The sequence below is a fragment of the Podarcis bocagei genome, assembly GCF_964188305.1.
Source record: "Podarcis bocagei genome assembly, chromosome: Z".
NCBI classification, from domain to species: domain Eukaryota; kingdom Metazoa; phylum Chordata; class Lepidosauria; order Squamata; family Lacertidae; genus Podarcis; species Podarcis bocagei.
Genome location: NC_138140.1, coordinates 22,807,844 through 22,829,178, shown reverse-complemented (window position 1 = coordinate 22,829,178; position 21,335 = coordinate 22,807,844). Strand labels below are relative to the sequence as shown.

Below are 21,335 nucleotides of genomic sequence, written 5' to 3'. Positions count from 1 at the left end.
AGCAGTATGTTGGAAATAATGCTTCTTTAAAACACACATTTTTACAATGTCCTATACTTACTATGTTTTGGAAAAAAAGTAGTGAATTATATAAATATGTCTGTGCAAAAAAAGCTAAAATTTTCAGATGTATAATGTTCTTTTGAACTACATACCTACTATATGGAATTTGACAACTGGACAACGTGATTGGATTCTCCGTGCCCTTACTATGGCCAAAAGACTGATATTGCTGCAATATTCAATATTCAGTTATCTAGGGCTCACATTCCATCATACAGGATCTTGGAAGCACCATTGGCAAACCTCCTTCAAAAGGCGGAGATTGCAAAGCTAGCCATACTTAGATTTTTCTTCACAAAGGGCAGCAAATATGTTCCAGCAGCCTTAAGGGTTTTCAACACAAAGCCCGTTTCCCAACTCCTGTATGCAGCAAATGTCTGGCATAATGGGGACCTGCCAAAGCTAGATGGCTTTCAGGCAAAATTTCTACAATCTCTGCTGCAGGTACCTAACTGCGTCCCCAACTCCGTACTTCTGTTAGAAGCTGGTGAATGCCCAATTTCAACTAAAGTGTGGTGGGCTGCCCTAAAACATTGGCTCAGGATTTCAGTGTTTAATCTAGGGAAGGGTTTGTACCAACACCTGACCAATGAGGAATTTGTCAGCAAATGGCAGAAAACCATGGCTAAAAAAGCCACCTCTATTGGTCTGTCTCCCCCCCCCCCAATTGTATTACCTGGGTTATGAAGGCGCCCAAAAGATTTTAAAGCAAAGATTATGGGATAATGCACGCAGTGACTTGCGATCTCGATCACACACAGTCTGTAGTCCGCTGGCAGTAGGAGTTCAATATGGGTATGTCTTTAAGTTAACATCTTACATAAAAAAATGACAGTACCAAACTACCAAAGGCTTTTCACCAAAGCCAGACTAAATGTCTTTCCCTCTGCAGTGTTGGATGGCAGGTTGAGAGGAGTTCCCTACCAGGACAGACTTTGCTCGTGTGCTCAAGACATTGATTCCATAAAACATATTTTGTTGCATTGTGCAAAATATGAGCAGGCCAGGGCTGAACTGATACTACCCTTGCTGGTATCTTTCCCGGGAAAATCAGAGGCTCACTATGTCAGGTTCCTACTGGAAGACCGGACAAATGCTAGAACGTTAGCAGTGGCAAAGTTTTTATTGGTGGTTGCAAGAACAAATGAGCCCTATATTCTAAACAAAATGCTTGATTAACCTGGAGGTAGGCTGTATGAACTGTGTATTGATTTGTAATGATTTGTTGGGTCTCTGGACCGTAATAGATTGCTAACTATGTCTGTGCAAAAAAAGCTAAAATTTTCAGATGATAATGTTCTTTTGAACTACATATCTACTATATGGAATTTGACAACTGGACAACGTAATTTGATTCTCCATGCCCTTACTATGGCCAAAAGACTGATATTGCTGCACTGGAACGATAAATGTATGGCTCCACTTATTCAATGGATTGAAGCTGACTACTGTTGCCACCTATGAGCAGATTGCTTATTGACGTAGACTTTGCATGGATATGTATAATGAAATTTGGAACTCATTTATACAAAATACAGTAGGTTTAAAATTGTGTTTGTTAACTGTTAACATTTGTTTTAGTAATATACAACACTTCTTTCTCTTTCTTCATTTTTTATATTAAAAAATTCACTTTTTATGTTTTGTATTTAAGTTTTTAAAAATAAATAAGAATTTAAGGAGGGGTTATATACCACCCTTCTTCCAAGGATAACAGGGCAGGTTACAGTATAAAAACAGAAAAATATGTAACATAGTAACATGTACTATTTCTTAAAATGACCACCATGGATTCTAACAGACAGTGAGTTGTTCCTTCAGACTCACTGTAGCAAGCAATTCAAACTGGTAAACAGAATATCAAACTAACCTTTTGGAACGTGGTGAACATAATGATTTGGACTTTTCAGAAGAGCTGCTACCCTGAATATGAAAGGGAGAGGAAACACAAAATCGCAAGCCATATACAATTAAACATCCCTATGCATGCACATCAATTTATACATAACTTACTATGAAGTTTAAGGACAACTCTATCCTACTTTTATATATATAAATGTAGCTAACTGGGCTTGTGCTTTAAATATAAACTATAAAATGCAATGGGATTAAATAATTGTATAAAAGTAAACACTAGACTTCAAATCTCGATGATCTTACCAACTGCTTTCAGCCACCACATTAATAAAGTATAGCAAGGGCAGGAAGGTTTGCACATCTGTAAATCTCATACAGGAAAGCACTGTCCATATGAACAATATAGTTTGCATGAATATTATGAACCACAGGCCAGAACATACAATCTTTCTAGGTTAAGTAATCCTAAAATCAATAAAATTATCATCCTCCACAAAATTAAAAGTCACAGTTGAGATGCTTAATGGGCACAAACAATTTTTTAAAATTATTTGTAAGAAGAAAATTGCCTCTGAAACAAAAAACCAGAAACCAATAGCTGGATCTCATAAAAATGAAAGAACTGAAAAAATACTGAATTTATATGCTGAATATAAGATAATTCCTCAAGTTTTCAAAATACAAAAAAATAAAACCAAGTTATTATTGTTGTGGTTCATTTGTTATCACTGGCTTATTAAAGCTGCACTATACATGGGAATTTCCAAAAATATAAACAAAATCATTTCTAAATAGATGCTCTATACAAATTCACTCTTACACACCATGGAGAAAGTAACCTAAGCAATCTGCGCTCATATGAAATCAATCACCACTTTCCACAACAGTTTTTCATTATTATAAACTAAGCTACTAAATTGTTCTTACTTCTTCCCTGCAGTTTTCCATTGGAGTTGGAACTGGAGTTGGAATATTTTCCGTCATAGCAAATTTATCTGTAAGAAACGGATGAAATATGTTCACGCGTAAAGATGGATAGTAATGATTCAAAATACACAAAACAGCAACAATGCATATAACTACACTGTAGGCAAAGTACTGTACTATCTTCCAAACTGATCCTGGCTGGGTTGTATTTATTTAGTACTAGATCAAATCATAAAGAAACACTAAAAACCAAGGATTCTCTTCAGAAAATAAAATCAGATTGTCACAGAGTACCTTTAGAAGAAAATTGCCTCTGAAACAAAAAACCAGAAACCAATAGCTGGATCTCATAAAAATGAAAGAACTGAAAAAATACTGAATTTATATGCCAACAATGCAGGCCGATTCCCCATTTCCCTCTGGAAAAAGTGGGGGACAAGGGAGAGAAAGAGAAGAGTGTCAGCTACTAATGAACAAAGGGATACTTCTTCCCAAAGGTACACAACAGTACAAGCTCCCCCCACTCAGTGTTTGAAACTCCCCTTGTTCTAGGTGCATTTTGCAACAGGGAATTTCATTAGTGTGAGCGGTTTCTGAGCTCTGGGTACAGTATTGCGCCTAAGATTTCATATTAAACCTGAAGAGTGGAAGGAAGACCTTTTTCTGCCTCCCCCCTTCCAGCTACTCTCTGAAGACTAGAGAAGAGAATATTAGAGGGGTGGGCAAGTGAAAGACTAGACCATGTGAAAAATGAACACAATATTTTAGCTGCAGTTCATTCATTTTTAGCTTTCTATTCTTGTTATAAAAAGTATGCCTAGACATTTCGTTCTTGCGGCCATAATCTAGGTTTAAGGTGCCATTTAGCTTCTGACTTTCATATATCAATTTCTAACACTGCCCCCACCCCTCCACATTTCCATGGCAACCACATTTTTTGCTTAGACAAAAATTAATCCATATCTGCAGTTTCTGGAAAAGAGTGATTCTCCAATGCAAAAACAGATGGTCATCATTTTTAGCACCAATATTTGCATAAAAATGGAGATCAGTCAGACTGTTATTGTTTACAGCCAAGGGCAATTTATAATGTAAATCAAAAAACAAACACAAGAATAAGATAAATCATTCAATTTTTCAGAACTGCAAATTATCAAAATTTAAAGTTATAAAGTTCTCCTGTGACCTTCCCAGACTCCAGTAAGCAGTCCTCCACCTGCAGGAAGGTAGTTCCAGGGGTTCCTGACTTTGTGCAATTTCGCCTTTGCACAGGGACCCAATCCTCATGAAAGTGGTGGGCCTATACCTGTACCTATAAAATCTAGCCTCAAAAATCCCAAGTGCAAACTACTAGACACTAGTAATCTAAAGAGATACTGAACATCAAGTAACCTGAAAACTGAAAGAATGAAGACAGAATAAAAAGAAAGCTGGAAGGCTGAAACACTTTCATCTACTTGAAATGATTGGTTTTTCTTCATGTAACATGTTCAGTTTTGTTTTCATACATGAGCAGACCTTGTCACACAGACCTTGCCCATGTATGCAAGGATCCCTACTCTCTCAGATCTTAGTAGGTGGTTTATTTTACAGTAATTAGCATTAATCATTAAATTCCCCAGATCTGATAATGTTTCTATGTTATTTTGCAACAGTTTCTGAATTTGCCACAAAACTCCTAGCAACATTCAACATAATACATGAGAACTAAGATTGGCATGGGCAGAAAGATAATACCGTATACTACTTAGAGCTATGTAAGCAGAACTAATATAAAGAACTATGGAAACACTGAACATATTAAGGTAAGCATATCTGACATATTTATTAACATATTTATTAATAAAGTGAATGATTTAGTCATATTGGTGGCAAGATCAGCCAGAATGAGCAGTTTAGGATGCAGGTGATTCCTGGCTAAACCAGCACTAAGTCTTCAACTCCAGCTCAGCCAAAGACACACCAGCATAATTTGCTCATCCTGCTTCAGCCCAGCTTAGTGTAAGGCCCCAAAAGGTGTTCCAGGAGTGTAGCAATGCTAGAAAGGAGGTGCTTAGGCTGGATCTGAAGCCTGTTCAGCTCAGTCATGTGACCAAGCAATACAGCCTATAACACTATTCTAAAGGCTTGTTTTCCATCCACCACGCTTAGGCACAGCAGGGGGTTGGATCTGGTGCAGATTAACTTATACAAACTGCACAAGGTTACTTCCTAAGTTACAGATGCCTAAACAATACATCAAAGAAAGTACAACTCACCTCTCAGAGTCATCAAGAACACAACAGCAGTAATTATTATTTCAGAACTAAATAGTTTTGTTGAATGGCATGACAGAATGAACATACAAGGAGCACAGATCTGAACAGGTTTTAATTAGTAAGGCTGTTTTACCTATAGTTAATCTTGGAGGAGACTTTGCATCCTCAGATTCTTCTGATGAGTGAGCCAAAAAGTCATGAAGCTTCTGCACCAATGTAGTCAACTTGCTTTCACTGTTTAAAAAAAAAATGCACCATTTGAATGTTTGCTTTTTTGTAAATATTGTCACAGTGTGAAACAAGCTTTATTTCCATTATGACATGCAATCTCAAACTCTCTCAAAAATAGCAGTGTCCAGTTTTCGAGACATCTCTTGGGTTAAGAAACAAATATAAGCCTCAAGTGAAAGGGGGAGTGAAGGATGGGGGGAGAAACAAACTCATTCTGTTCTCCTGTCTTCCAAGGTCTACACACTTGACTGCTATGCATGTTCTATCTACCCTCCTTGGAATGTTCTATGCCCTGATGCCTGAGAAGCCTAATGACATTCTCATCAAACCATTTCAGGGTCAGGACTAGGCCTGGGTGATGTAGCGACTTATCACCCAGGACCAGTATGAGGAACAGACCACAATGAAAGCTTCACTCAGCAATATATCGCTGGCGAAACTGCCGCTGCTCCTAAGACCCTCCGCAGTTGGCTACTGTAGCTTGGTCCAACTTCAGGGAGAGAGGTGCGGGGTAGCCTGCCAACCCTGCATCGGCGATGGCAACCTCAGAAAGGAGCCCTGAGGCAGGGACATTAGAGCTGACTCAGGAGGTGACCAGCAGGCTGGAGCCAACTGCATTGGCCCCAGCCCGCCAGATGCTTGGGTGAAAGTGCCTCAGCTCCCGCGATGAGAGCTAAAGCAGTTTCACCCCAAACACGATGTTTGGCTGAGGATACATTGTAATGTTGAAAACCTAACATTGCCCAGCCCTAGTCAGGACCAGTGTGAGAAACTCAAATGTATGAGGTAGGTGCCAAATGGCTCCTTAAGCCAGGGTTACTTTCACCAAAACGTAATGTCTAGTTGCCATTTTGGAGCCGGAAGGCTCAAAAGTTGTTTCTTTCCATTCAACTTTTTGGTTCCTGAAATTCATTCTGATTGTACAGATAAAATATGGATAGAATTCCAAAGGATGTGTTGGTCTGTGAAAACCAGCAAAATCCAAGGATCCCAAGGCATGAACCTCCAGATAGAAGAGACATCAGGTACCATCCTGGTGCCCAGGCATCTTCAATTGGTCACAAGTGGCTGATAACCATGTGCAAAATGCACCTGGTGCCTGGTTAATTTCCAAAGCTGGTCAGGACTAATTATGACAAGTTAAATCAACAAAGAACAGTTCCATCCATGGACACTCCAAAAAGTATTCAACAAAATTTAACAAATGTACCCCTTTTGCATGCAATGTCTGCAAATATGAGCATATAACTGGGATGTGAAATTTCTGTGTGTGCAGAGCCCACCACATGGATCAAGAGCTTTAAAATACAGCTTCTGCTACATTTTCATGCCCATGTTAACAACAACAACAATAATAATTTATTTATATCCCTCCCTCCCCAGCCGAAGCCGGGCTCAGAGCAGCTAACAACAGTAAAATAATACAGCATTCTAAAATCAATTCATTATAAAATCAATTCATATCACATTGATGGCAACCATTGGGCTGGAGTTCTGTGAAGAATTACCAAAGGAGGGAGTCAGACTGTGCCTTCGCCAAAGGCCTGGTGGAACAGCTCTGTCTTGCAGACCCTGCGGAAAGATGTCAAATCCTGCAGGGCCCTAGTCTCTTGTGACAGAACTTTCTACCAGATTGGAGCCACAGCCCCAAAAGCCCTGGCTCGGGTTGAGGCCAGCCTAACCTCTCTGTGGCCTGGGACCTCCAAGGTGTTTTTTGTTTGGAGACCATAAGGTCCTCCGTAGGACATACCAGGAGAGGCGGTCCCGTAGGTACAAGGGTCCTAGGCCGTATAGGGCTTTAAAAGTTAAAACCAGCACCTTGAACCTGATCCTGTACTCCACCGGGAGTCAGTGCAGCTGGTAGATAACTCCTCTTCCAAGAATCATCTAGCTGAGAATGAAACACAATCTTAACATTTTTTCTCAAAATATAACATACGAGAACCACTCTAATCAGCACAATAAATAATAACAACAACAACAATAATTTGAATCCCGCCCTCCCCGGCCAACGCCAGGCTCAGAGCTGCTAACATCATAAAAACAACACAATATGCATAAAAACAGACATCAATTAATTAAAATACATCAATTAATTAAAATACAAGTTAAAATCTGGGCAGGTGGCAATTATCAGGTTGGAATTGAGAGTGGTTACTATTTGCCAGGACCAACTGCTTCCACTGAGCATACAAGGACCTGTGACCGGGTTGGGGGCCTCCTTCGGGTTTATTTTATACAAAGGAAAATAAGTCAAACTGCATCCTGCCCAAAGGCCTGGGGGAACAGCTCCATCTTGCAGGCCCTTAAGAAAGATGTCGAATTGCGCAGGGCCCTAGTCTCGTGTGGGAGAGCGTTCCACCAGGCTGGGGCAACGGCCGAAAAAGCCCTGGCTCTGGTCGATGCCAGTCTAATTTCCCTGGGGCCCAGGATCTTCAAAGTGTTGTTCTTAGCAGACCGTAAGGTCCTCTGTGGGGCATACCAGAGGTCCCGTAGGTACGAGAGTCCTAGGCCATTTAGGGCTTTAGAGCTTAAAACCAGCACCTTAAACCTGATCCTGTACTCCACCGGGAGCCAGAGCAGCTGCTACAGCACTGGGTGAATGTGATCCCATGGCAGAGACCCCGTAAGGAGTGTCACCGTGGCATTCTGCACCCGCTGGAACTTCTGGGTCAGTTTCAAGGGCAGCCCCATGTAAAGTGAGTTACAATAATCAAGCCTGGAGGTGACCGTCGCATGGATCACAGTGGCAAGGTCAGGGCAAAAGAGGTAAAGGACCAACTGCTTAGCTCAGCAGAGATGAAAAAATGTCGCCTTTGTTGTAGCTGTAACCTGCACCTCAATAGAAAGGGAGGCGTCAAAGATTACACCCAAACTCTTGACGGAAGGCGCTGGCACTAACTGTGCCCCCGCAAGAATGGGAGTTGGTCCCCCCAACCCCATATCATTCCAACCCAGCCAAAGGACCTCTGTCTTCGAAGGATTTAACTTCAACTGGCTCCCACGTAGCCATCCAACCACAGCTTCCAAACATCTACTCAGTGTGCCTGGGGCCAAGCCAGGACAGCCTTCCATCAACAGATACGAGTTGGGTGTCATCAGTATACTAATGGCAACCCAAACCAAAATTCCAGACAAGCTGGGCGAGGGAGCGCATAAAGATGTTGAAAAGCATTGGGGAGAGAAATGCACGCTGCAGTACTACACACACCAAGTAGTGCAACAACAGCTCCCCCCCCCCGCAGCGCCACCCTCTGTCCCCAACCAGAGAGGAATGAGCGCAGCCATTGAAGGACTGTGCCCCAAATCCCCATGTCGGCGAGGCGGGGGTCTAGAAGTTCATGGTTGACCATGTCAAAGGCTGCTGACAAATCTTAAAGAATCAACAGCCCCGACCCGCCTAAATCCAGCTGCCTACAGAAGTCATCTGTTAGGGCGGCCAGAGCCATCTTGGTCCAATGACCAGAGCAAAAACCGGACTGGAATGGATCCAAAGCCGATGTTTCATCCAGAAATCCGCCAAGCTGTTCAGCAACTGCTCTCTCAATCACCTTACCCAGGAACAGAAGACTCAAAACTGGGTGGTAATTGGATAGATCTAAAGGATCTAATGATGTTTTATTTAAGAGCAAACACACCACTGCCTCCTTCAGTTCCCCAGGGAATGTCCCAGAGCCAAGGGACAAACTGATGATCTCACCCGGGGGGCCCGCACCTCGTCTGGACATGCTCTAATCAGCCAGGACAGACACGGGTCAACAGGTAGTGGGCTTTCTGGCACAGAGGAGTTTGTCCACATCGGCTGGGAGTATCCGGTTGAAGTGGTCCAATAGTGGACCCAAGGACAGTAAAGGAGCCTCCAGTTCTGTTATTGTATTCAAATTGGCAGGGAGGTCACAGTGGAGAGTCAGGAATTTTTCCACAAAAAAGCTTGCAAATGCCTAACAGCTATTTGCTTGATTCATATTTAAATTGACTGTCCCTCTAGGGACATTAGAGACCTAATTATACTAAAAAGTTGCGCCAGGCAAGAGCTAGCGGGTGCAATGGAGGCTGAGAAGTAGGACTTCTTAGCAGCCTTCACTGCCATCTCATAGGTTTTCATAAACACCCTATATGATGTTCTTGAGGGTCAGTTGCGGGCATCCTGCCATACTCGCTCTAGTCGTCTGAGGTCCCACTTCATTTTCCGGAGCTCCTCGGTAAACCAGGGGGGCCAGTTTCTGCGGGGTCGCAGAGGGCGCCTAGATGCGATCTCATTGATGGCCGCCAAGAGCCGGGTATTCCAAACCTCAACAAGCTCAGTCAATGAGTCGCCAGGGGGAGCAGGATCCCGCAGGGCCTGATGGAATCCATCAGGATCCATCAGCCTTCGCAGGCGAGCCCAAATAAGATCACCCCCTAAACAAGGTAGGAGCAGGAAGTCAATTCTGGCTTTCAGAGCATAGTGATCAGACCATGGCAGCTCCATAGTGGGGGATGTGATCACATCTATGCCTGCACCAAAGATCAGGCCCAGCGTGTGGCCTGCTTTATGTGCGGGGCCTGAAACAAATGGAGAGAGCCCTAGTGTCGCCGTGGAAGACACCAGATCCATAGCCTGTAAGGAAGGGGCGGCATCCGCATGTACGTTGAAGTTCCCCAATACCAATAGATTGGGGAACTCCAAGGCCCAGGCGGTCACCACCTCTAGCAGGTCTGACAGGGTGGCTGCTGGTACACTAGGTAGCCGGTACACCAGCAAGACAGCCAAGTTCTCCTCAGAACCCTACACCAGGCTAACACATTCAATGCCGGGGATCAACGACAATGATAGAGGCCTGAAAGAACAATCTTCCCAGTTTAACAATGCCAACCCACCCCACCCCCCCAACCCACAGTCTGCAACTGGTGGACGGAGAAACCTGGGGGCGCCATCTCTCGTAAGGTAACTGTTTCCCCTTCGCGCACCCAGGTCTCCATTGCACAAGCCAGGTCAACCCCCTGCAAGGTAAAGAAATCTCAAGGGTGGCGGTTTTGTTGCCTATAGACCTGGCATTGCACACCACCAGTGATGGAAGCAGGTGGTCCTTGCTCACCCTACCTTCGTCCCTGGGGATGGGGCACAGGTAGAAAGGGGTACAAGCATATCCATATCTCATACCCCTTCGCCTACAAGATCTGCCCCCACCGCCATACTTCCCTTGCCGTTCCACGGTAGTAATTCCAACCCCCATTAGTGCCTCCTTTGATAGCATTGGTGTTATTGGAGCCTTATAAGCTGTGGTGGTGAGTATGGGGCCCACCCCCAGGCCCAAGGTGGAGAATGGGCTTCAAGGGGGAGCGGTCCTCCCCAATACTCACAGGCAGAGCAGCAGCAGCTCAAATCTTTCTTCAGCCTATCTATTTTGGGAATTTACCGTATTTTTCGCCCTATAGGACGCACTTTTTCCCCTCCAAAAATGAAGGGGAAATCTGGGTGCGTCCTATGGGACGAATGCAGGCTTTTGCTGAAGCTTGGAGAGCGAGAGGGGTCGGTGCGCACCGACCCCTCTCGCTCTCCAGGCTTCAGGAACACATCCGCAGCCTAGGCAGCCCTATGGAGGTCCGGCAGGGATGTCTAGGCTGCGGATAGCAGCCTGCCGCCCGGCGGGCGGGGCGCCCTGAAGCAGAGTGCCCCCCGCGCCAGGCAGACATCCGCAGCGTGGGGAGCCTTGCCAGAGGTCCCGGCAAGGCTCCCCACGCTGCGGATAGCAGCCTGCCGTCTGGCGGGCGGGGCGCCCTGAAGCAGAGCGCCCCCCTCGCCAGGCAGACATCCGCAGCGTGGGGAGCCTTGCTGGAGGTCCCGGCAAGGCTCCCCACGCTGCGGATAGCAGCCTGCCGCCCGGTGGGCAGGGCGCCCTGAAGCAGAGCGCCCCCCTCGCCAGGCAGACATCCGCAGCGTGGGGAGCCTTGCTGGAGGTCCCGGCAAGGCTCCCCACGCTGCGGATAGCAGCCTGCCGCCCGGTGGGCAGGGCGCCCTGAAGCAGAGCGCCCCCCTCGCCAGGCAGACACCCGCAGCGTGGGGAGCCTTGCCGGACTTCCCAGCAAGGTTCCCCACGCTGCGGATAGCAGCCTGCTGCCCGGCGCGAGGGGCAGCCTGAAGCAGAGCGCCCCCCCGCGCCAGGCAGACATCCGCAGCGTGGGAAGCCTTGCAGGAGTTCCCAGCAAGGCTCCCCACGCTGCGGATAGCAGCCTGCCTGCCCCGCAGGGGGGCGCCCTGATGCAGAGCGCCCCTCGCGCGGGGCAGACATCGGCCAGCCCCACAAGCTCGGGGGACAGCAGGGAGGCGCAGCGCCGCCATCCCGCTGTTCCTCGACCTGGTTCTGTTTCCCCGACCTGCTTTTGGGGGGGAAATAAAGGGAATTTTTCCCCCTTTATTTCCCCCCCAAAAAACTAGGTGCGTCCTATGGGACGGAGCGTCCAATGGGGCGAAAAATACGGTAATTTTGCTTGTTACTTTGTCTCTATGATGGTGATTGGCCAATATAGAGCAAAAAGAAAGCAGAGACACTGGGAAGAAGAAAGAGCAACCCAGTACCCAGGTTCTAGATATACCCCAATTTAATCTCTGCTGGTGGTCAAAAGGAAGAGCCTATGGAATCATTTTTAAAGCATTCTGTCTATAGATAAAAAATAAAAACATGAAAAAGGTATGGCAAAGAGATGCAAAGCCTGCTGGTAAGGAAGGAACACCAGTGTAAATAATAATCTAAGAGGTTTGGAGGGAGCAACTGTGGTGGAGTTTGGGTTTTTTAAAGGGTTTCCGGAGGTTTAGAGTGTGTTTGCAGGCTTTTTCAATGGTGCTCCCAATATGCGCAATTTCTCTAAAACGCATGATGCCTCGGAACATAACCCCAGTTTAAATGAGGAAGTGCCTGTACTTAAGCTCTCTCCCAGTTTTCTCTGGGCTTAATTTAAAATGGAAGGGGTTGAGGGAAGAGAAACCTTGGCAAGCAAAGGCAATCAAGGTTTTCTGTAAGGCAGAGAATTTTTTTTTTATTTGTTCCACTTGTGTTTGGTATGTTAGCATGTGGAGATGACAGGGTTTTGAGACACGTGAAGGGATCGTGTCAGTTCTGTCAAGCACTAAGCCTTTTCTTTGGGGGGGTGAAGCAGCATGGGGGGGATATACAGTGGTACCTCAGGTTACAAACGCTTCAGGTTACAGACTCTGCTAATCCAGAAATAGTACCTCAGGTTAAGGACTTTGCTTCAGGATGAGAACAGAAATCGCGCAGCGGCAGCACAGCAGCAACGGGAGGCCCCATTAGCTAAAGTGGTGCTTCAGGTTAAGAAGTTTCAGGTTAAGAACGGACCTCCGGAACGAATTAAGTTCTTAACCTGAGGTACCACTGTAGTAGAAACTCAGGTATATAAACTAATCGCCCAATGGCACCTTGAGTTACGGTCACCACAACAGAATGTCTAGGTGTCATTTTATTTTTGCAATGAAACATTATTACAGTCATACCTTGGTTCTCGAATGCATTGCGGCTCAAACGTTTTGGCTCCTAAATGCCGCAAACCTGGAAGTAAGTGTTCCGGTTTGTGAACTTTCTTTGGAAGCCAAACATCTGATGTGGCTTCCAACTGAGTGCAGGAAGCTCCTGCAGCCAATCAGAAGCCGCGCTTTGGTTTTTGAACGTTTCTTAAGTCGAACAGACTTCTGGAATGGATTCCATTTGAGAACCAAGGTACGACTGTACTATTATTATTAATTTCATTTATATACCGCTTTATATTTCAAAGAAAAATATAATTTACATCACATTCAAACATCTTAACAATCAAGAATAAAACAAATTCAAGCTTCAAGAAAAATATTTCAGATCATTCTCTAAGTGGTATTTTCTTTCTCCATATTGATTTAGCTACTTATATAGCTGCCCCATAGAAGTACTCTAGGAAGCTCACTGGGTGATCTGGGGCCAGTCACAACCTCTTAACCAACTTCACAAGGTGGTTGTAGGGATTACCTGAGGAGGAGGCTGAACTGTGTACTCCTTGGAGAAAAAGTTGGGATATAAATGCAGCAAATACCGTATTTTTCGCTCTATAGGACGCACCTTCAAAAATGAAGGGGAAATGTGTGTGCGCCCTATGGAGCGAAGACGCCATACCTCCGCGACCCTCTCCCGGCTGGAGAGGTGACGCGCAGCTATGGCAGGAGCCTCTATAGCCGCGCGTCACCTCTCCAGCCGGGAGAGCGTGCGCGGGGCTAAAAAGCACCCCGCAACCCTCTCCCGGCTGGAGAGGTGACGCGCGGCTATGGCAGGAGCCTCTCCGCTGCTCCCTGACCTGCTCTTTGGGGCTGGTGGTGGGCTTCCCCCCGCCAGCCCCAAAGAGCAGGTCAAAAGGAACCTGAAGCCTGGAGAGCGAGAGGGGTCAGTGCACACCGACCCCTCTCGCTCTCCAGGCTTCCAAGGTAGCCGCCTGAACGCACCTTAAACGGCACCTTGTTTTAGAGCGGGAAAACAAGAGGGGGAAAGTTCTCCCCCTCTCTGTGCAGCGCCTCCTGCCGCTTCACTGAAGGGGCGCTGGGCAGAGAGGGGGAGAATTTTTTTTTCTTGTTCTCCCCCCTCTAAAACAAAGTGCGTCCTATTGTCCGGTGCATCCTTATGGTGCGAAAAATACGGTAAGCTCTTCTGCTTACCTGCATAGGAAGCCTGGGGCCGGCCAGGAGCCAGCCAGATGGAGATGTCAGTCACCACCCAGAGATCTCCACATGGTCGGAACTGGACCCACACCAGTTGTTGGTCCCATTGAGCATTTCTTACACTGTAGAATAGTCATCTAGGCCTCTCTTCAAACTATTACCTCGGGTTACATATACTTCAGGTTACATACGCTTCAGGTTACAGACTCTGCTAACCCAGAAATAGTGCTTCAGGTTAAGAACTTTGCTTCAGGATGAGAACAGAAATCGTGCTCCGGAGGCACGGCAGCAGCAGGAGGCCCCATTAGCTAAAGTGGTGCTTCAGGTTAAGAACAGTTTCAGGTTAAGTACGAACCTCTGGAACGAATTAAGTACTTAACCCGAGGTACCACTGTATATAACTCCTAATCAATATGTTTTCATGCGCTCTCTAACAGCCGGAAGATACGGCAGGATGCAAACTTACAAATAAATAATTTAGTTTCTTTACAGGAATAGTATTCTTTTGTTTTACCACGTTTCTACCAAAGTCCATTAAATATTGAAGATACTAATCACACATAAGATTACTGCACTCTTCTTCAAAACATTGACCATACATGTTATAAGAACTATGTAATTTCCAGTATTAGCAATTATAAAATTCAAGACCTTGTGGGAACAGATTCCTAATAAAAACTTGCAGACAAAGATTTATTTCTAATCTATGGCTGGACTTCAGCTTCCCTTACCTTTGCACCTGCGGGCCCTATCATTTCAGTTCAGTTCATTTTCCACTTGTTTATGTGAGCTACATCCCATCCCAAACCAGCAATCAACTTCCAAGTGTGCCTTGTTTGACTCCTTTTCTTCCTTTCCAAGGCTTGTCTACCATTCTTTTTCCACACAGTACAGCAACTTTACCAAAGGAACACATCTGTGTCTGCCACAAACCCCTATAACAGCTCAGTCAATTTCCAGACCCTTCAACGCCATCACAAAAACCCCTAGTGGATTACAACCAGGGTGTATTTGATTTAAATCAAATCAATTTAAATCACAATTTAAATCACTACAGTGGTACCTCGGGATGCAAACGGGATCCATTCCAGAGCCCCGTTCTCATCCTGAATGGAACGTAAAACGTGATGGCGCATCTGCGTGTGGCGCGTTTTGCCGCTTCCGCGCATGCATGTGACGTCATTTTGAGCGTCTGCACATGTGCGAGCGGCGAAACCCGGAAGTAATATGCTCCGTTACTTCCGGGTTGCTACGGAGCACAACCCGAAAGCGCTCAACCTGAAGCACATTCAACCTGAGGTATGACTGTAGTTAGTAAGACTTGATTTAAATCACTGGTCAGTAAGACTTGGTTTAAATCTTTTTTTTACAGAAAGACTCATTCTTGCTGGTATAATCTTAATATTTACAACCATATGAAGGTTTCATTTTTGGAAGAATAAATTTTCAGAGTAGCTTTTAGAGATATCAAAAATGGTTATACTATTAGAAATACACAGATAATTATGAAATTATTGTGAGGTTTAATAAGTTAACTGTTTATATTTGTACAACTTTTCTGCTGTACTTTATTGGAAGAAGAAAAAGAATCATTTCCCTAATAACAATTTAAACCATTATTTAATTAAAGCAATAACATTATAGCATATGTATCCATGTTTGTTAACTGATGTGGTTAAACCTTTTTTAATTAAGAAAAAAACTAAGACTGAGTTTTAGCACACATGAAAAACTTAAAACAAATCCTTATTTCCTGATGAAAAGCCTTTGGACTATAATGTAACTTAAATAGAAAACTATCTTTAGAAAGATTTTTTTTCTCCAGAAGCATTTTATTTTAAAAATCTGTTTTTTTAAAAAAATCCTTTTTAAAAAATCATTGATTACAATGATTACAATATAGATAAGGGTGGTCCAACATGCAAACCACTGTTTTTAGCGGCCCTCCATCTCCCCACCCTCTAACCCCACTCAGGGCAGCATGAGCAAGGAGAGCGTGTGCCACAGCCAAAGGCACAAGATTGTTGGAGCCGCCAGGCTGTGCTCTCAGGCCAGCTTGGAGCCTGGCAGCATCCCTAGGTTGCCAGGGCTCCAGAGGAACACAACCTCCCAGGGAGCAGGTGATTTGAGTGCAGACAGTTCCAGGACACTAGGAACTGCTGCAGTGGGAGCCATCCTCGCTTGGAATTCGACTAGGCTGGGCTGCAGAGATGTAAGCCACCTAGCACCCCAGGGGTGGGCTTCAGACGGCCAAGGCTCATTGAGCTGGGTGCTTTGGCTGGTCCCTTTGGATGCACAGCCGTCTCTCAAAGGTTTGTGGGGAGCCTGCAGAGGGAGGAAAAAGCCTGGGGCACCAGATACCATGGGCTGCCTCCCTCCCTGTGCCAGATTTGATCTTCCAACTTTGACACCCAGTTGATGCTTTGTGGCAGGCATGGCAGCCTCTGGCCCAGGCACCTTGGGGGAGTGTACACCCCAAAACCCTTCACCAATGGCAGGCAGGCAAGGTGGTGCAAGCTTACCACCTAGGCACTGAGGTTGCCATGCCTCTATCTTAGCAGCAGCCACCACCACCACTGCTGACACTTCTTCTGGAATTCTTTGTCAGGCAGACTGCTGTAGCTTTCAGGGGGAGCATTTTATAGGTAGGCTGCAAAATCATGAAGTGGGAGAGAATGGAATTTTGGTACAGATAAGAAGTGCAAGTGTAGGTGTGTGAACATGTTTCAATACAGAAGAACTCAATTTCTTTTTTTTTACAATGCAGAGAAGTCTGAGCTTTAGGATTCACCAATCGGTGTGGAAGAGAAAAGAAATGATATATTTATACAGTGGTACCTCGGGTTAAGTACTTAATTCGTTCCGGAGGTCCGTACTTAACCTGAAACTGTTCTTAACCTGAAGCACTACTTTAGCTAATGGGGCCTCCTGCTGCTGCCGTGCCGCCGGAGCACGATTTCTGTTCTTATCCTGAAGCAAAGTTCTTAACCTGAGGCACTATTTCTGGGTTAGCGGAGTCTGTGACCTGAAGCGTATGTAACCTGAAGCGTATGTAACCTGAGGTACCACTGTACTCTCTCTCTCAATTGTGAACACTATAATTTACAATAGGGAAATTTAATTCCATGTGCAGCCAACTCGTAATGGTCACATTGTGAAATACTTAGCACTACACACAAGCCACAAAAACTACATCACACACTTTGTACATATGAAACATTGTGCAATAATTTGTTGTTGAACAAGAATTTATATACCAGCCATCTATCATCAATTGTGTTACAACAGAAAGAAGCCTACAAAGAACTATACTGCAAGGTTAAGAGGCAATGGAAGTAACTAGACATGACGTAATTCACACAATTAGCAATTATGTTAACCATTTTTCCCAGAGTAAATAGCCATGCAGTAGGAGGGAGATCCAATTCAGGTCTGCAGCAGGGTACCCCACCCCTCCACCAGGGTCCAGATCCAGATCCACCCTCCTTGCCTCCCAATTACTCTAGAAATAAGCTGGAAAAAGAAGGAGAGGTTACTCTCGTAGTAAGCTGTTGCTTTTTTGGTTTGTTGCTTGCATTTACTGTATTGTTTCATTTTATTATTTTATGTTATTATGCTTACTGTAATAGTCATCTTACTATTCTGCTGGAGACCATAGGGACATAAAGTTTATATACAATGTATGAGATGTTTACTTACATAATTTGCAAATAAATAAAATTTGGAAACCAATGTTTTACAATACAGTATAAACAAAGCACAAGCATTAGTTCAAAACAAGCACACAGGTAAGATAACCAATAGTCAACCTAGCATGTACATGTGATGAATCATCAGCATTTTAAAAAGCAATATACATTTATTCACAAATCCATTTCAGATCCCATTTTCAAGCAACCTCTTAATAACTTATTCAAAATGTTTCCATGACATAGATAATGTGCTCTACTATGAATTATTATGCTCGGAAGGGAAAATAGCATCTCTCATATGAACCAATACATGAACCAATATATCACATTAGTTAAAAAACAGGACAACAAATCTGGTATGCTTTCGATGCAAACAATTGCTCACAGAACACACTTGTGGTGGTTAATAATTGCTATTATGTATATGTGTGTTTTTGTGTGTGAGTACTCTCTCTCTACTGCACATGTAGGTAACTATGATTTCTTCCAACTTTTGCACAATGGCACTTACCACCAGGTAGGCAACATGGAACTACAGCCCCACCCTCTCTGTTACCCTTCCAAAGATGCCAGGACTGTAATCTGTGACTCCTCCAGATGCTGTTCAGCTGCAACTTCCATCATCCCTGAGTACTGACCACGTTTTGAGGAACATCTGTAACTCAGTAGTAAGGCAGTTGCCTTACATAGAGAAAGCCCGAGGGTTCAATGCCGCCCAAGCCGCTCCAGGTACAACTGGGCAAGATTCTTGCCCAAAACAATGGGCAGCTGCTGCCAATCCACACAGAGGCAATACTGGGCTAGACGACCCTCCCCACAACTCAGTACAAAGCAGTTCCCTAAGCATGGACGTGGTCTGCAGCTTGGTGGCGGAACAAAAGTGCCCAAATTCAACCCTCGACATCTTACCCTAAGCTGAAGAGAAGGCTACTGGCGCAGTCAACGCTGCGCTACCGTGCACCGGTAGCACGGCACGAGGCGGCTTCCTAGAATAGCTGTCAACTTTTCCCTTTTCTTGCGAGGAATCCTATTCGGAATAAGGGAACTTCCCCTTAAAAAAAGGGAAACGTTGACAGCTATGCTTCCTAGGCGATACCCCTATTTAAAAGGGCGCCGCAAGGTCTCTGGGAAAGCGTGTGCAGAGGCCGCCGATCAACATCAACCATGCCGCCGGCCCCCCGACGACCGAGGCCTGGTTCCGGCAAAAAAACAGGCCGCTTAGGAGCCCTATGAGCAGCGCGCGCGGTTGGGTGGGCGTGGAAGGGGACCCGCAACTCTGATCAGTGACTGGCAAAGGGCGGGGGTTACAGGGAAGGGAGGGGACGGGTGGCAGGATCTGCGCAGGGAGCCCCGCCCCTTTCCTCTGCAGTGGCCCCGCCCCCTGCCCGCCAGGGGAAGAAAACGGCCTCTCAGGAGGGGGCGCAGTGGAGGGGGGAGGGGGGACGTTCGCCTCACACTGGGCATGCGCAGGCGGGAAGGGAGACACCCGGCCCGGCCCTCCCCCCTCCCCCACCCTGAGCTGCCGCTGATAAAATGACCTCGAAGAAATGGCGGGAGGAGCCGGCGGGAGGGGGTGTTGTCTAATTTGTCCTCCGCGCCCTCTCGGCAAGCCACGCGCGTGAGGCAGAGAGGGCGATCGCCCCTCAGCTCCGGCTCCTCCCCCACCCCCCCACGCCTTCCCATTCCTCACCGCCCGCCATGGCCGGGAGAGTAGCGAGGCGCCGCCGCGTACCTCACGGGCTCCGCAGTCATCTCTCCACAGTTCCTGTCACTTTCGTTCAGGCCCGTGGGAAGCGAGCTTCAAACCCTGGTGGGAAACAAAGCGACTACCGCGGCCATCCCCATCGCTGCCGTCGCCATCTTGTCGGCGAGTGTGAGACCAGCCTCCTGCCGCCTTCCCTCGCCCACTCCGGTGCGCCTGATAGGTTCCCGGAGGCCCGCTTCTTTTTTTTTCATTGGACGAGGCCGAGCTCAGTCTGTTGCTAGGGTCGTTTGCGTCATCCCGGCATCGTCGCCACTCCGGATTGGCCCCAGCAGGAGCTGCCGTCATTCAAACCTGCGCATGACGTCATGGCGCGGGACGTTAGGCTGCCTCGCTCGCGCTCTGCGCTTGTGTAGCTTCAGCTCTCCAGCATTGTCGGGGAAGGATGAGTTGAGCTTTTGACTCTGCGGCCGTACTGTCACCTGCTCTTTCCTCATCCCAAGTGAAGGTCAGCCGATTCATCTTGACCTCGCCAGAAACTTGCTTTCCTACAATACGTAGGGCTGGTGGTTGTTGCCTTTTTGCAATTTTCCTTTATTGTACCGTTTAATATTCTGTGCAATAACATTTAGAAAAATAAAAACAGTCGAACACTGCCCATAACTACCCTATAGTGGCTCTTTTGTGAGAGATATTCCAGCTAGAGTTTTTTAGGTATTCCAGATCTCATTTTTGTTTATTGCAGAAACTGTTTCCCTACAACATGTAGCTACAGTTGCTTCTGTGTGTTTGGAATTTTCATTTATTCCTTCTATAATTGTACAAAAAAAATTAGAGAGGAAAAAAAAGTCCAGCACAGTCCATGACTACCCCATAGTGGCTTGTCTGTATGAGAGATAATCCAGAATTACAGGCATTAAACATATCATTTTTTTCTCATATAAGATATTATTATTTTAACTAAGGGTAGGTAAGGATTTTTCATTGCTGAGTACAGTATGTAAGTATACAGTATATGCTCTTTCAGAGCTCTGCCATCACCGGCGATCTCCGGCATTGAATGTGTTGGTCTCGTGTGAGGCACGAAGGAGAGCTTGGCTGTCTGGCTGGCGTACCGACCACCCAGCACACCGGCAGCCACCCTGTCATACCTGCTGGAGGTGGTGGCGGGCTGGGCCTTGGAGTTCCCAAGCCTACAGGTTTTGGGAGACTTCAACGTCCATGCCGATGCCGCTCCCTCCTCACAGGCTCTGGACCTAGTGACTTCCATGGCAACACTAGGGCTCTCCCAGTTTGTTTTGGGCCCCACTCATCAAGCAGGCCACACACTGGATCTGATCTTTGGGGCTGGCATAGATGTGATCATGCTTCCCCCTGTGGAAGTGCCATGGTCTGATCATTACGCTCTGAAAGCCAAGATTGACTTCCCACTCCTCCCCTGCTTGGGTGGCGAGCCTTGCGGGACCCTGCTCCTCCTGGCGACTCATTAGATGACCTTGTTGAGGACTGGAATAACCGGCTCTTGGCAGCCATTGATGAGATCGCGCCTAAGCGCCCTCTGCGACCCCGTCGAAACCGGGCCCCTTGGTTTACTGAGGAGCTCCGGAAAATGAAGCGGGATCTCAGACGGCTAGAGCGAGTATGGCGACGGACTCGTGACGGAGCCTCAAGAACATCTTATAGGACGCTTATGAAAGCCTATGAGATGGCTATGAAAGCTGCTAAGAAATCTTACTTTGCAGCTTCCATTGCATCTGCTAGCTCTTGCCCGGCACAACTTTTTAGAATAATTAGGTCAATAACGTCCTTAGGAGGACAACCAAATTTAAGCACAAATTCGACCCACAGCTGTGAGGCATTCGCGAGCTTTTTTGCGGAGAAAGTCCTGTTGCTCCGCCGTGACCTCCCTGCCAGTTTCGATACAGTGA

The 21,335-nt window shown here is 46.0% G+C and overlaps 1 protein-coding gene across 7 annotated transcripts in view; it reads right to left on the bottom strand.

Moving 5' to 3' along the window:
* The window catches only part of ATRX (ATRX chromatin remodeler), a 107,954-nt gene extending 87,896 nt beyond the window's left edge, over positions 1 to 20,058 (bottom strand). For 2 of the 7 annotated variants that reach the window (XM_081178646.1, XM_081178648.1), the window contains exons 1-4: positions 19,396 to 20,036; positions 5,239 to 5,339; positions 2,848 to 2,915; positions 1,934 to 1,986 (exon numbers count right to left, since the gene is read on the bottom strand). In XM_081178646.1, the coding sequence (XP_081034772.1) occupies positions 1,934 to 1,986; positions 2,848 to 2,915; positions 5,239 to 5,339; positions 19,396 to 19,457 (284 nt within the window). In that variant the 5' untranslated portion in view covers positions 19,458 to 20,036. Of the gene's footprint in view, positions 1 to 1,933; positions 1,987 to 2,847; positions 2,916 to 5,238; positions 5,340 to 7,154; positions 7,228 to 19,395 lie in introns of all 7 variants that reach the window. The other 5 variants (XM_081178650.1, XM_081178651.1, XM_081178649.1 and 2 more) reach the window with 4 other exon arrangements.
* Between the last annotated feature and the right edge of the window lie 1,277 nt (positions 20,059 to 21,335).